Source organism: Fusarium phalaenopsidis (genome assembly GCF_050370095.1).
Source record: "Fusarium phalaenopsidis strain FUZ10S chromosome Unknown contig_32316, whole genome shotgun sequence".
NCBI classification, from domain to species: domain Eukaryota; kingdom Fungi; phylum Ascomycota; class Sordariomycetes; order Hypocreales; family Nectriaceae; genus Fusarium; species Fusarium phalaenopsidis.
In genome coordinates this window covers 2167465-2181724 of record NW_028145399.1, presented here as the reverse complement: position 1 = coordinate 2181724, position 14260 = coordinate 2167465, and the positions used below count along the sequence as shown (strand labels likewise).

The 14260-nt window shown below is 52.9% G+C and overlaps 5 protein-coding genes across 5 annotated transcripts; 3 read left to right on the top strand and 2 right to left on the bottom strand.

Moving 5' to 3' along the window:
• Positions 1 to 403: 403 nt before the first annotated feature.
• LRP88_12260 (RTA1 like protein-domain-containing protein) lies at positions 404 to 1519 on the top strand (the record flags this gene model as incomplete). Its single annotated transcript, XM_083248654.1, has 3 exons — positions 404 to 581; positions 632 to 880; positions 930 to 1519. The coding sequence occupies 3 exons, from the start codon at positions 404 to 406 to the stop codon at positions 1517 to 1519; spliced, it is 1017 nt and encodes a 338-aa protein (XP_083096084.1).
• Positions 1520 to 4215: 2696 nt separating this feature from the next.
• LRP88_12259 (uncharacterized protein) lies at positions 4216 to 6502 on the top strand (the record flags this gene model as incomplete). The annotated part of the gene is made up of 3 exons (XM_083248653.1): positions 4216 to 5436; positions 5489 to 5795; positions 5976 to 6502. The coding sequence occupies 3 exons, from the start codon at positions 4216 to 4218 to the stop codon at positions 6500 to 6502; spliced, it is 2055 nt and encodes a 684-aa protein (XP_083096083.1).
• A 610-nt stretch (positions 6503 to 7112) lies between these two features.
• On the bottom strand, positions 7113 to 8868 carry LRP88_12258 (Alpha/Beta hydrolase protein; the record flags this gene model as incomplete). The annotated part of the gene is made up of 2 exons (XM_083248652.1): positions 7113 to 8024; positions 8116 to 8868. 2 exons carry the CDS (start codon positions 8866 to 8868, stop codon positions 7113 to 7115), a joined length of 1665 nt encoding a protein of 554 aa, XP_083096082.1.
• A 1214-nt stretch (positions 8869 to 10082) lies between these two features.
• LRP88_12257 (uncharacterized protein) lies at positions 10083 to 11222 on the top strand (the record flags this gene model as incomplete). The annotated part of the gene is made up of 1 exon (XM_083248651.1): positions 10083 to 11222. One exon carries the CDS (start codon positions 10083 to 10085, stop codon positions 11220 to 11222), a length of 1140 nt encoding a protein of 379 aa, XP_083096081.1.
• Positions 11223 to 11380: 158 nt separating this feature from the next.
• LRP88_12256 (uncharacterized protein) lies at positions 11381 to 13525 on the bottom strand (the record flags this gene model as incomplete). Its single annotated transcript, XM_083248650.1, has 1 exon — positions 11381 to 13525. The coding sequence occupies one exon, from the start codon at positions 13523 to 13525 to the stop codon at positions 11381 to 11383; it is 2145 nt and encodes a 714-aa protein (XP_083096080.1).
• Positions 13526 to 14260: the final 735 nt, after the last annotated feature.

Below are 14260 nucleotides of genomic sequence, written 5' to 3'. Positions count from 1 at the left end.
TGGACGAGTCGTGATCCTAGCTTGCTCTATTTGCGGCTTCATGGCGTGTCCGGTTAGTGGTTGAGATGCGATATACGCGTATACTGACCGTGTTGTGGAGAGTTGAAACTCCACCAAAGTCTGGATTTGCAGGCTACTTTTTAGTGGATCGCCGTCCGCGGTATCTATCCGCGTATAGAGATGCATCAAACATTGAATACGTTCATGTCGAAATAGGAGGGCAACGCCAACATAGATACGTTTCCACGTAAAGATGGATATATATTCTAGCCAAGACCTCGATTCCTCGGGTTTTCTTGTCCCAAACTCCCCGACAAGTTCCTCGTGCTCGTAAACACCAACATCCGGAACCTGGACAAGAGACGACCTGGGACACGAGAACGTCAACACCCAGTAGCCCATCATGGCTGGCGATAGCAGCTCAGACGCCTCCGAAGGGTATGTCTTTTACAACTACAACCCGTCGATGCCCGCGGCCATCATATTCATTGTCGTTTTTGGCCTCGCAGCGATCCTCCACACGTGGCAGCTCCTCCGCAGCCGGACATGGTACTTTATTCCGTTCTTGATCGGATGTCTATGTAGGTTGCGACGCGTACTCTCCTGAAGATATTTGCTGATAACCTTGTAGTCGAGACGGTTGGCTATATTGGCCGTGCCCTATCGGCGAACGAAGCCCCCGATTTCACCAAGAACCCGTACATCATTCAGTCTATCCTGCTTCTGCTGGGACCGGCGCTGTATGCGGCGTCCATCTACATGATCCTCGGCCGTCTTATCAACCTTCTCGATGCTGGAGACCTTTCCATGATTAGCACCCGATGGTTGACAGGGGTGTTTGTCACTGGCGACGTCTTGTCCTTCTTTGCCCAAGGCGGAGGTACGTTGTGATTACAAGACGAAACTCCAAAAATGCTAACCTAGACTAGGCGGCGGCATGCTCGCAACGGCCAAGGACAAGGACGCCGTCAAGAGAGGCGAAAACATCATCGTCGGAGGTCTGGGCATTCAGATCCTCTTCTTCGGCTTCTTCATGGTCGTCACCCTCGTCTTCCACCTTCGAATCCGCCGACAGCCCACCCAAAAGTCCCTCGAGATCACGACGCCCTGGAAGAAGCTCCTCTACGTCCTCTACGCGACCAGCTTCCTCATTCTCGTGCGATCCGTGTTTCGCGTTGCTGAATATGTCATGGGCAAGGACAGCGAACTCCAGTCCAAGGAGTATTGGATCTACATCTTTGATGCTCTCCTCATGGCCCTCGCAGCTTGGCTTCTCAACTGGTTCCATCCTAGCAGGGTCATCAACAAGGCCATGGATGCGAAGCGAATCGCTAGCTCCGAAGAGTATGTGATGGAGAGCCAGCCGTATGAAGGCCAGCGACCCAGACGCCACTCTCACTCGCGACGTCACTCACGGACTCATTCGCGTTCTCACTCTCGCTCCCACTCCCACTCGGGGCACTCGCACTCTCACTCCCAGTCGAAGCCTTCGCATCACAGGGACGAATACTACCAGTAAGGGGTAACGGGGCTAGCGTGTGCTAAGGGAATGAGAAAGTGCCGGACCCACGACGGGATGCTCTCCAAGGGCTGGTAGAGCTGGTCGCGTCAAAGCGGGATGGACGAGCTATCAGATTTAGTGGGGGAAGCGAAACTTGGACTTTATGAGGAATCAATAACTAGGGATCAGACTGTCCTGCTGATAGTCTTTCATTTACAAGCGAGCAAGGCAGGTGTCATAGCATAGCCCATCGTGTCTGAGATGGTTGCTTCTTTATCGTATGATCAATACAAACCCGGCGTTAAGGAGATTTGCGTGGATACCTATCGTGAGGAACTGGAAACTGCATCGAGATCGATCAAGTCGATGAGAAACATTAAACCAGAGTTTCGAGCAAAAACCGACGACGATCGGTCCCAGGAACCCGTATCGACAACCCAACAATGCGGTTCCGCAACCGCATCAAAGGCAATGGTATGCCCTGCCGCTCGTGGGCAGCAGGTGAGAGACAGTCTTGATGGGACCTTCATCTCGGCTACAGCACAGTGAGGCTTGAGCCAGGCGAGCAAGCTGGGTTGAGACGACATGTTTCACGACGGCTCAAAACAAAACATGATATGGCAGGCCCAAGCTATTTGATAGCTACTGACTGACAGCTGAATGTTTCGGATGATCTCTTGCATGCCTTGGGAAACGTGGGGAGACGGTGGGCTTCTGAGGGGCCCAGGGACGGCATTTCTGAGACATGGGGGGGCTAAGGGACGGCAAGAGATTCCAGAGAGGCGGAATAGTATCAGTATCTTTCGCATGAGTAATCCGACGTCTCGGATGACCACGAGAGCAGGTCAGAGACGGCGTCGTCTTGATACTGTTGAGGTGGCGCAAGTCAGCAGTGAGGAGATGGAAAGCTGCCTGGATAGTAGATTCTCGAAGCTGCAAGGTGCAATCTTCTATCTCAACAGAAACCGTTGTGAGGTTTAATAAAGGGGGGGGTTTCCTAGAACTGCATGATTTGGAATGCAATTCTCGAGGTTTATACAAGGCAAGGCGACAAGTTGAAGCCAATAGAAGCCATCTCTCCCCCGAAAGCGATCGGCTGGGTAACCGTTGCCGAGCCGAGGCTGACGAGCAAACACCACGATACGCGAGTCAAGTGGAACTAGCGACGAACAAGAAAATGACAAAAAAGAAACGAGAGAGATGCCAAGACGAGCCAGCCCGAGAAGGCACAACTTGATTACGTAGATATCAGACACGGTGCGGTTGGGAAAGCAAGAGAAAAGTTAAAATCATGCCAACAAGATGTGTGTGTGTGTGAGCGTGTGAGAGAACACCTCTCCGCTGTAGAAACTTTAGACACGGCGCCCGGGGAACGCCGGACGGCCTGAGCGATGCTGGATATTGATAATAAATGTCTGAGAAAAACCCACTAGAAATCTGAGTCTCTGGGGCCCTGAGATTACAAAACAGCTTAGACAAGAGACTAAAAATCTCATTCATTCTGGTGCTTGACGGTGGCTTTGACTGGCGGTTTCGTTTCTGAACCACGCGCCTAGAGTCTGTGCCAAAAGGTCCAAAATTGCACTGTGATGCTCGGGTGCGACGTTACAGGAGGGCTCTGCACTGTGCTGTGTGGCGGTGATGATTCCCTTGCGCCACCGACGGAATCCAAAAGTTCCCCAGCTCTAGACGTTCACTGGACAGCCAGGAGCTTGTACACAGTGTCATATCCGAGCACACCACTTCTGACGGACGGTCGGGACACACGGGCCCGCCCCCAGTGCGCCTCTTTTGTGCTTCGCTCTGGGGACCCTGGCTCCCTCTTAGCCCCTGTAGCCTGTAGCCTCTAGCCAGCCGTAGCCAGCCAGCCGTAGCCTGCCTTCCTTCCTTTCCGCTTTGGCACTGTCTGTTCGCTGCTAATTTCTCCAACGCCCCTTCCCCCTTTGGGATGTCTCGCCCGTCCGCTGGTTGTACCTTCCTTGGTCTGCTGTCTCGTTTCTGGGACGGGTGGTACGAGTGAAAACTGACGGCTCAAGTCTCCCTCCACCCATTCCTAGTGGAGAGGTACATTCTCGTCCATGCCTCCCTCGTCCCATCCCGTCGTCACTCTCTCCCGTCTCTCTGGGTTCCTTCCTCGTTCCCACCCCCGGTCTCGCCTTGCAGTTGGCTTGGCCCTGGGCCCTTCCTCGAAATCTCCTTCTCTTTCAGTCTCCATCTCTCACCTCATCTTCCCGTCTGCCCATCCCGTCCTGATTCTAATCCTTCCACATCCACTCTCTTCTCTCACCTCCAGACAAAACATCCCCAACCAAACTCTCGCCATATTCTTTTACGCTTCGAATTCTTACGAATAGAACAACTGACTACAGCCACCTGCGTGCTCGACCGACTGCCACGACTTCTCTCGCGCTTGCTGGCCAACCCATGATCCCCCGCATTATGGTTCAAGGCGAAAGGGCCGAATAACCTGCATCTTCAGCAAATCCTATCGAACCAACCCCCGCCTCGAACTTCCACCACTTCCGATACACCATCGAAACCGAAGGACACTTATCAACCCCCCGCAAATCCCCCGGACTTTGGGTTGACGCGAACTCGTTCTGGCAAATCCCAGATTCCTGGAACATTCTTGACACCGCGTCCGTCCGCCTGGGCGCTCCTCCGCCAACTCAAACTTACTTTCCGCTGTTGGTGATAATCAGGCACAAATCACCATGCCTCAGCCAGTCGTCAAGCGCGCCTGCGATGCTTGCCATCGTCGCAAGGTCAGATGCAATGGCGCTAACCCCTGCCGAAACTGCTCTGGTTCTCAGCTATTGTGCACCTACAATGCGATTCCTCAGAAGAAGGGGCCCAAGGGCTCTCGTGCGAAGGTCATCAGCGAGCTGAGAGAGACTCAGCGACAAACCAGCCTGGCCGCCAAGGTCCATCAGAGACTGACTGGCGCGCCCGTCACACCTCAGAATTATGGTCCCGAACCATCGACTGGCCTCCTATCCAACGAGTTCATGAAGGACTGCCTCCGATATTTCTTTGACAACGTTTACGGGCAGATGCCCATTCTCGACAGACGTGCGCTCGAGGAGCACATGACGGTTATGGAACAGGGCCGTGATGTGTATTGCCTGTTGAGCGCTCTCTGCGCATTTGTCATGCTCCAGCCTGGAACTGCGCTGCCCGTCAACGACTCATTCAACCTCGAGCTGCACCCGGGCGCCAACATCGCTGCAAGCCAGCTCCTTCTCGATGAGTGCATCCGGGTCCGGAAAGCCAATGACTACCAAGACTCCATCACCCACTACGTTCTTGTCACCAACTATCTCATCTTTGCTTGCCACTTTGCCCTGGACAACCACGACAAGGCTTGGTTTTATCTGCGTGAGACAAGCACCATGATGCACATGGCCGGCATGCACAAGGAGGACTTCTACTCGTCCCTTGAGCGGGAAGATGCCACACGAAGACGCCATCTTTACTGGCTTGTGCTCATGACGGAGAGATCGTACGCTATCCAGCGTAATCGACCTCAAACTCTCCAGTCTTCGATTCGCCTTCCTGGTGTGGGTGACGAGACGGGAAACCCCAGGATGTTCGATGTCAACACCTTTGCCATTCGCGCAAAGCTCTTTCAGCCATTCGACAACGCTTGTTTGGCAACCTGGAAGAAGGTGCAGAGCCAGTTCTCCGCGGCCCAGATCACAGGGCTCCAGAAGCAACTTCAAGAAGCGGCCATCGCGTTCTCCTGTCAGGATACAAGCCTGGCTGATATGGGAACAAATCAACAGTGGCTCCAAAACCTTATTTGGCAGCTCACTCCCAACAATGGGCCCGACGGTAACGAGGAATATATGGCCCCCTCTCGTCGAGACCTGCTCATGACCATTGCCTCTGGTCTCCCCAGTATGAAGGGAATGGATGTCGTGGGTAGTGGATGCGTAAGTACAAGACATGGTGTGATGGTTGAGCCTGTGGCTAACGAATAAATAGATTGAGAGTCTTCTCCAAGCATGCCATCTTCTGAATGATGTTCTCTACCGTCAACCACACATTCGCCATCCTTATAGTATTGGCCCTCATGATCATCTCCAGCAGCTGCTGCAAATCCTGGGGATGTTGAGACACAGCCACTGGCACTATCTGCCTCTGCTGCTCACCAAGGTGATTGAGGTTCTCCCCCGTCTCACCAACCCGATTCTCCCCAACGCACCAGAGAACTGTCAAATGGCCAACATTGACATTTTCGACGGCTTCGGCAATGCTGGCATGGCACAGCCTCCGATGAACATGTACCAGGGTCAGTCGGGCGCGGCTGATGCTCTGGGGCAGCTTCCACTGCCAATGTTCCAGGCTCAGGTCGAGAGGGATTGCAAGCCCCCGATGGCCATGTACCAGGGCCAGATGGAGACACCTGACTCTATGGGCCAGATGTCGCTGTTCCAGGACCAATCCAACACACCTGATTCCAAGGCACAAGCATCGATGGCGATCTACCAGAACCAGGTCACTACGCCTGATTCACTGGCCAACTCGAATGGTGGCAATGGAACACCCCCAGGATCGCAACAGGACAACAATATGAGTTCCTCGTTTGTGACACCGCCCAGTGTTGTCTCACCTGGGATGGAATATCCCCACAACTTGACCAATTTCAATGTATCTGATATGGTCATGAGCCCGATGGGTGACGGAACACCTCCCAACTCGATGAACTACATGCCAAACCAGCAACAGCAGATGTCGATGCAGGGAGATGGGATGTGCCAGCCTCAAATGGACAACATGGCGTCACGGGGCATGCGCAACCAGAGCCTGAATGCCCAGTCCATGTACGACCTGCAACAAACACCAGAAACAGCAGGCAGTTACCAGATGCAAAGCCAAGCGCCCATGACAGGCCAGAGCCAAGCGTTGATGTCACGGCAACGTCAAGCCTCGATGGCTGGGCAGGGCCAAGCATCGATGGGAGTGATGGCCAACGAGATCGACTTTGGCGGGCTGTAGGGATGGTCAAGTCATCTTTAGCAGCTCGATCACTTGATCGTCTGACTTACTGCTGCTTCCCCTCCCTTCTCTTTTCTTTGTCAACGCACATGTTTAGTTGGTCCTCAAGATGAGTTTCTTGCTGTCGACTGTATGTATTTGATACGCTCCAATTCCCTTTGTTTGTTGTTTCGGAGGCTGGTCTGTTTCTGATGGCCAAGGTGGTCCAACATCGGATCGGCGTCTTGGCGTTTTGTGCTGTTGATTACTCCTGGTGTCTTGTTTTGTTGATGTCTGTTGGCGCCGTGTAAGGAAGGAAAGGAAGAAATGTGCCCGTGCTCACCAGAAGTAAAAGGTCTTGGGAACGAGGACGGGAGTACGGACGGGAGTACTGGGAATGATATACCAGGAATGGGAACTATGTGAAAGGCAAAGAAAGGTCCGACCGAAGAGGCTTGATAGATGCCGAAGAGTAGAAGCTAACTTAGTTTAATCATGTTTTGAATTGAACTGACTGTACGCCACGACTGTGTAATGATTCTGACTTGGTATCTGAGTGTTGGTGTATGTGGTATGGTATCATTATCATAAAGTTGGGCCGACTAGACTCGGTCCTTTTCGTAACATTAACCTATCCCCTCCCCTTGATAGACCTGACGGCCAATACCTCGATCCTTTCAGCATATAAGCTCATGAGATGGCAGACGGGGTCTCCCCAGATGACGTCTCTCAGCTGTTCCTCGAGACATGTGACGGCGACGACGCCTTCATCGATACGCTCTCTTACTGTCTTTCGATCCTTGGGTTTGGCTCGAGGATCCCCCGTTCGCAGAACGACGAGCCGGCCGGCGTTGCTGAGAGTGCAAGGGGGCACATTCCAAACCGGAGGTGGTGGACGAGAGTGACTCTTTCGAGATTTGGAGCTCGACTTTGGTTTCTTCGGTGGTGGTGAAGCAAGCAGCTCTAAAAGACTCCTGACATAGGCCTTGTCGGCACGAACAACAGGATCACCCTCGTTGATGAAGCTGAGAAAGACGCTGTTCCGGAGGTTTGGACGGGTGGGCTTGGCCAGCGGGAGGAGGCTCACGGGCGGTGCACCAAAGGTGACGCAGTGGATCTTTTTGAAGCAACTGGATAGGGCGTTGAGCTCGCTCTCGGCCTCGGCCGTCTCGGCCAGCATGTGGGAGTAGAGGAGCGCCGCCACAGCTCCGCCGGCAGAGTGGCCCGTCAGCATAAGGTTATAGCTCGACCGCCGAGGGTCTTCCCTCAGGAGCTGCCGCAGCCGCGCGGCGACGGGCCGGATCATGCTCCGAGCCACCGAGAGGAACCCCGCGTGGCACAGGTTCCCCGGGTCGTCGAGGAACCCCGACGGGCTTGAAGGGGCGGTTTTGAGGTTGACGGCCCAGTCCATGAACGTTGCTGTGCCCCGGATCGCAAATACGATGGTGCTCATGTGGTCCATTGGCTTGGACTTGATGCACATGGCTTTTGTGCCAGAGAGCCAGTCTGACGATACGTGGGCGTCGAGTTCGCTGCCTCGGGGCTTTTCGTAGACGCGTTGAGAGTACTCGGCGGCGAGGCAGAGGAGTTGCCACGTTGGGAGGTAGCTATAAAGTCAGGATGAATTTTCTTACAATTAGAAGAGTGACGTACAGGGCTAGAGGGGGGAGATCTGCAGGGAGTTTCGAGTTTGCGTAGAGTTCGACTTTGGAAAAGTAGTTGCCGGAAACCACGGATGTAGCAATATGTGCCTTGTCCTTGTGCTTTGTGCGTTTGCTAGACTTCCCAAAGGCCTTGTCTTGAGATTGTTGCTGCATAGGAGGAGAAGAATGCCAGCTGAAGAGATCACACTCGTTACCACAGAGCTTCTCATGATCAATAAGAGTCATGACATTGTTGAACCGACTGTAAACATCGGCATAAACGGCATTAGTCGTCTGAGCGCATCCATGCCAAGCTGACATGCCATCATCGTAGAGCTGAGTAAAAGGAACGACATCCTTGGCGAGGTTGACCATGGACCCTGTAAGTCTCGAAAGAGAAGTATGATGATGAACCTGTTGTTGAGGTTGCTGCTGATTCCCAAGGTAATAATGCTGATTCACGATAACAGGCTGATAGCCGTTCCAGGCTGGAGGAGCCGGGAGGTGACCGGCAGGTCTGAATTGAGGTTGCGATTGACTTGCATAGCCGTGAGAGTACGGGTAATTCGGAGGAGGCGGAAGAAGAAGTTGAGGCTGAGGTGGTAGTTGTTGTTGAGGACGAGGAGGCCCGTAGACGTTTGGAGGATCGAGCATACACGGCTTCTTCTGCTTCTTGTTCTTGGACGAGCTACTGCTGCCCTTGCTCTTCTTCTTCACCTTATTTGTCTTGACGAACCAGCCCATGGCGAAGGCTGGATAAATTCATCCGATGTCATTTCAGGCTTGAGATGGAAATAAAAAAACGTCACACAGAGAGCGAAAAAGAAGGAGGAGAAAAGAAACAAGGCTTGAAAGAAGGCGATAAACAAATCGCACATGACACACACACACACGCTCTGCCGAAAGAGGATGGATGCCTTCAAACTGCCCATCAATCGCCAATAGGATATTCTTAGCAACAACGCTTGCTTCGAACAAGCCTGCCGATCAAGTTCGACAGGGGGGTAGACACCGCCAAAATCCCCCCATCGTGATGCATACACATGACTACGAGTCCATGTCCGCGTTATTCTGTCACGTCTATAGGCTCTCTCCAAGGCTCAGTGGCTCTGCTCACAACACCGCCTCCAACGCCCGTGATTCGCCGCAACCCCAGCGAGTAACAAGCCAATCAGATGCATGGCGAGCCACGAGGTGGTTGGGTTCGCCCAGGGGAGGAGAGGGGAAGCGATGACTGCCCAGGGGTCGTATTGGTTCGGTCTTCAGCTGGAACTGCAGCTTCTAAGCCGGGTATGCAAAGGAAGAGAGAGCTCTGCAGAAGGATGGGTGCATGGCTAACGAAGTTCAATGGCTTTGTAGAGGGTATTGTTGATCAAGGCTTATCGAGTGAGCCTTTACAGACTGAGACATTGTTGACAGTGCATGACGCTCACCATGATGCCACTGCTCACTCAGCCAACCTGTTGCAGGATTACATGACATTGCCTTCCTGCAGCCATTGTCTAGGTATCCGTACATACTCGAGCACTGCATCATGTGCAACGGACTTAGCACAGCCGTTGCCTCCGTCGCAAAAACAATCCATGACACCATCCAGGGGTTTACTTCTACGCGCTATTCCCCTTTTGTAAATAACGCTAACCTTGTTTCGTATTCCTTTGTAAACTGCGCTAACCTCGTTTCGTATTCCTTCAACGCTATACCCTTTGTCGTATTCACAGGTTATCTGATTCATTGAGAGATCCCGAATGTCAAGCAGATACTGATTAATATTCGCGAGAATGATGAATCTCGTGGAGAATGTCTGTTAACTCCGTCTCAGATGTTGAGGTCTAGATTCCTTGTAGCCGGTGAATTCTGAGTATAAAAACCCAAGAAGATGCCCTTGAGATGTGAATAGACAAGACAATCAACCTCATTAAGCAACTCATTTCACCATCTACACTCCCACTCTCACAATGGCTCTCCCTTCCACCATGAAAGGCCTCGTCCTCCACGAGGACGACTCCATCACCCTCGAGACTTCCCTCCCCGTCCCCTCCCCAATCCACGGTTCCGCCATCGTCAAGGTCCTCGCCAACCAGGCCAACCCCAACTTCTTCAACATGATCCGTGGTCAGAGCGGCGCTCATCCCTTTACCCAGCCCAGGCCCCTAGTCCCAGGTGCTGCTTGTATCGCTCGCGTCGCTGCCGTGGGACCGGATGCCGTCTCCCTCAAGGTCGGCCAGCTCGTCGCCATCGACAACTTTATCCGAGCTCGTGACGATCCCAACGTCAACATCCTCTGGACCATGTCTGATGGACAGACTGAAGAGTCCAAGAAGTTGCACAAAGATGTCTGGCGAAATGGCACCCTCGCCGAATACGCGAGGGCACCTCTCGAGAACGTCTACCCCTTGGATGAGGAAACCCTCTGTGGCCCTGAGAGCGAAGGAGGTCTGGGATACTCGATTGAAGACCTTCTTCACATCATTCCACACAGCGTTCCATTTGGCGGTCTTCGAAGCATCCATCTTGAGCCCGGCGAGACTCTTGTCGTCACCCCCGCCACAGGTCTCTTCTCCGGTGCTACCGTTTCCACCGCCCTCGCCATGGGCGCCAAAGTCATCGCTGTATCTCGCTCCTCCTCCGGCCTCGAAAAGCTCAAGGCCAACTTCCCTTCAGTCCGTACCGTTGTGGCCACTGGCGATGTCAAGGCCGACACCGCCGCCATCCTCGCCGCGTCTGGAAAGAACGCTCCTGACGCATGCATGGAGATTGGCCCTCCTGCGAGCACTGGCAGCACCATTGTCACCTCGTGCATGTTGTCCATCAAGTCCTACGGACGCATCGTCCTCATGGGTGGTCGCGGCGACACCAACCTCCCCTTCCCCTGGCCTCAACTGCTCTTCCGTAACCTCACTGTCAAGGGAGGCTTCATGTATCAGCGTGAGGACGTTCAAAAGATGATCAAGCTGGCTGAGACTGGACAGCTGAAGGTCGGCAAGAAGAACGGCTTCGAAATCGTGTCCTCCTTTTCCTATGAGGATTGGGACAAGTGCGGGGATGCCGCCGTCGAGCACACGGCTTTCGGCAAGATGGTTGTCCTGAAGCCCTGAGTTTGGATTGCTCTCCGATTTATGGACGATGCGTAACAAGTCCCTTGATAGTTTAGTTAGAGATTTATAGGAACCCGATAATCATGGAAGAGCCTCTCCTCATGACCTCTTTTCAGATTGCCAATAAAATTGAAGTTCCTGCCATCATGTCTTGTAGACTACTCGATGTTGACCTTGAGCTCAAACAATGTCCGGCCTAGCGCCTCAGTCATGGCCACCCTCGCCGACAACCGTATGCTGATATCGTCATCATCCAGAATGTTGGGCATAGAGTCTTCCGACCATTCTTCTTCGCAAGACGTAGGAAACAAGGACTTGGGTCCCGTCTTCTGCCGGATCCAGTGCGCCTGGTAGCCCGAGTAACAGAGCCGTCTGCGCTGCTTCCCCATCCTTCGTTGAATCTCGCCAGGGCTGAGAGCTTCCTGTTCCAGATACAACTGAGACGGTCGCAAGTCGTCATCTGAAGTTCGTGCACATTCGATGAAATTGTGCATGTTAAAGACTCGGCACCAGAGCTGCCATGGATGCTCCTCCTTTCCCGCAAGCTTTAGTGTCCTCTGTATACCCCAGATGATGGCGACGTATCCGCGCTTTTGCACGACCTGAATGGCTGGATCTGGCCATGAATGGGTGCGTAGCACTCGTCGGGTATGGATAGTAAAGTTAACAAAGTGAATACCGCCAAAGTACCGGTCGACACCCGCATGATCGCACTTCTTGAAAGTCCAAGGGGATGGGATCTGAGTCGCGCGTGATGTGTATCGGCTGAACGGAGGATGGCTTCCGCCACTGTCCATTCTATATTGCATCTCACGGGCTGTGACAACAAAGTATACTGGCCCGGTTGCGGGTCCCCCTTCAAGGGAAGGGTTTGTTCTCACTGCGTTGATGGGGCTCTGTTGTAAGAGAATACCAACATCCTTCTTGAAAGCTTGGTTAAGAGATCGCGCTATGACAATGGTTGACTTGTCAGTCAAGGTGTATGTTGATGAACGACCCTCGACGTCTCGATCTAAGGAAAGTTGAAGAGAGGTGTCGTTTTCTCGGGGGTTGACAGTAATTATCAGCTGGTGGTAGACTCTTCGGTAGAAATCAACAGCGCCCATGTGCTCAAGTAAGATGGCAGGCCGGGCGAGGTAATCGTCATCGTAGGCGAGATCAAGAATGCCTAGCCAAAGCTTCCGGTGGACATCGCTCTCAACATGAGGATCGTAGGCACTGACGGTACAAGGACATATCCAGAGGTTTGTGCGAAGGACCGTGTCTGTAATCTCCATCGGGGCCATGTTTCCAAGAAAGTCAGCTTCGTACCGTCGATCCACGTTGCTAAAGACCCGACGTCCAACGATGCGCACTGGATCCTTGAAGGTTTCGCAGAGGGGCGCTAAGCAACCTGGGGCTCGCTCCTGGGGGATTTGGCTTGGCCCAGCTTTCCATAAGAGAATGGATTGGTCCTTAGATTGCCTGACTATCGCTTCTTGAAGTCGCAGAAATGCCTTGTCTCCTTCTCCGTAGAGCATCGGCATATTGATGCTGAACAAACCCAGTAGACAGTATGCGGCATCTTCTTTGCGAGTGGTGACACGGCTGGCTGCCCAGCTCATCTTGACTGAGACGGCAAACGTGTCGAGAATCTGGGGCAGACAGTCGAGTTTGTGACACTCCATGCAATTGCCGTCGCGGACGGGCGGAGCCGGATCTCCTCCAGGACAAGCACATCGTGGTTCGGAAAACAACTGAGGCCAGACCCCAGTTCGCTGGCAGACGCGATCGAGTAAATCGCCATCTCTTGTCCCGAATCTGATCCAGTTTTGGTCAAAAAAGTCGACACTCCGTGGCGCGATCAGCTCTTGTAAGGTCCATCCTCGAGTGAACCAACGACTGCTAAAGAATTCGGTGTCGTCTGGAGGTAGATCAATCTCCCGGTTCTTTTGCTGAGCGGTGGGTAGATACGAAAATCCGGAGTCAAAGTCGCTTAGATAGACGTAGCATAGAGCGGACTGCTGGTACCACTTGAACATGGAGTTGATGGCCTCGGACAATTCGGCGCTGCTCGTCTTGTCGATGCAGCAAGTATCGATCCAGATGTAATCAAAGCCATCGCGACGGGCCTGGTCGCAGCCTTCTTTGACTTTGTATAATGAGGCTCGATAGCTCAGGTCATCGAGCGACAGTTGCGTGATGTCCTGGAAGGAGATCTCATCATCACCCCAGGTGTGAGACAAGATGGCATATGGGGGGATGTCGGTTTCGGCACCGTTGAAGAGCTCAAGTCGGCATTTGTGCGCATTCAGAAGTCGCATTTTCGAGACAGACTCTCCTTTGGAATTTGCGATGCAGGAGGAGGATGCAGGCAGTCAGTTTCGGAGGCGTGGTTCAAGCCAAGGCTTTTATTGAGAGGCTGAGTTTTGACGAGGCACTGCGCCAGGCATTTTGTGCTGACAGCACTGAAGGCAGCACCTGATGCATCCTGATCCCTGCAAAGTAGATCATTCTGGTGATTCTCGTGACACCACGAAGGATGAGAACTGAAACGATGATGGAAATATGGATGAAGACCCAACTGAACGATTTGATGGGTTCATGTAGTGGTGTTGAGGTTGCAAAGAAGGTGTCCGTGATGAGGGCGGGAAGTTCACCTGTGAAGCTTAGTCATGGATCTGCTGGGGCACATCAACACCTTGAATCCGAGACTGCATGAAAAGAGAAGAAAACAAGATATGAAGAAATCATGGGGGAAGCCGATGCCCAGGTTAGTTCCTAATTCAACAACATGTGCTTCTGAGCGTGCGGTGAACCCCCAGATTCTGCCGTTGCCAAGCCCTCGATCCGATCGCATTCAGGGCCCACACGTCATCTCCTCGACAAGGTTCAGGGTCTCGATAGACGAACCGGCGAATAGTTGGCTGACACTTTAAATATCAAGTGATATAAGCTCGTCATGCTGTTTTCTATTTGTATATAATAATGGCCTCTTCTCTCTCCTTGGGAGACTTCTATCACGGCCGCCTTCATACCCTTCAATAGCCATTGACGCA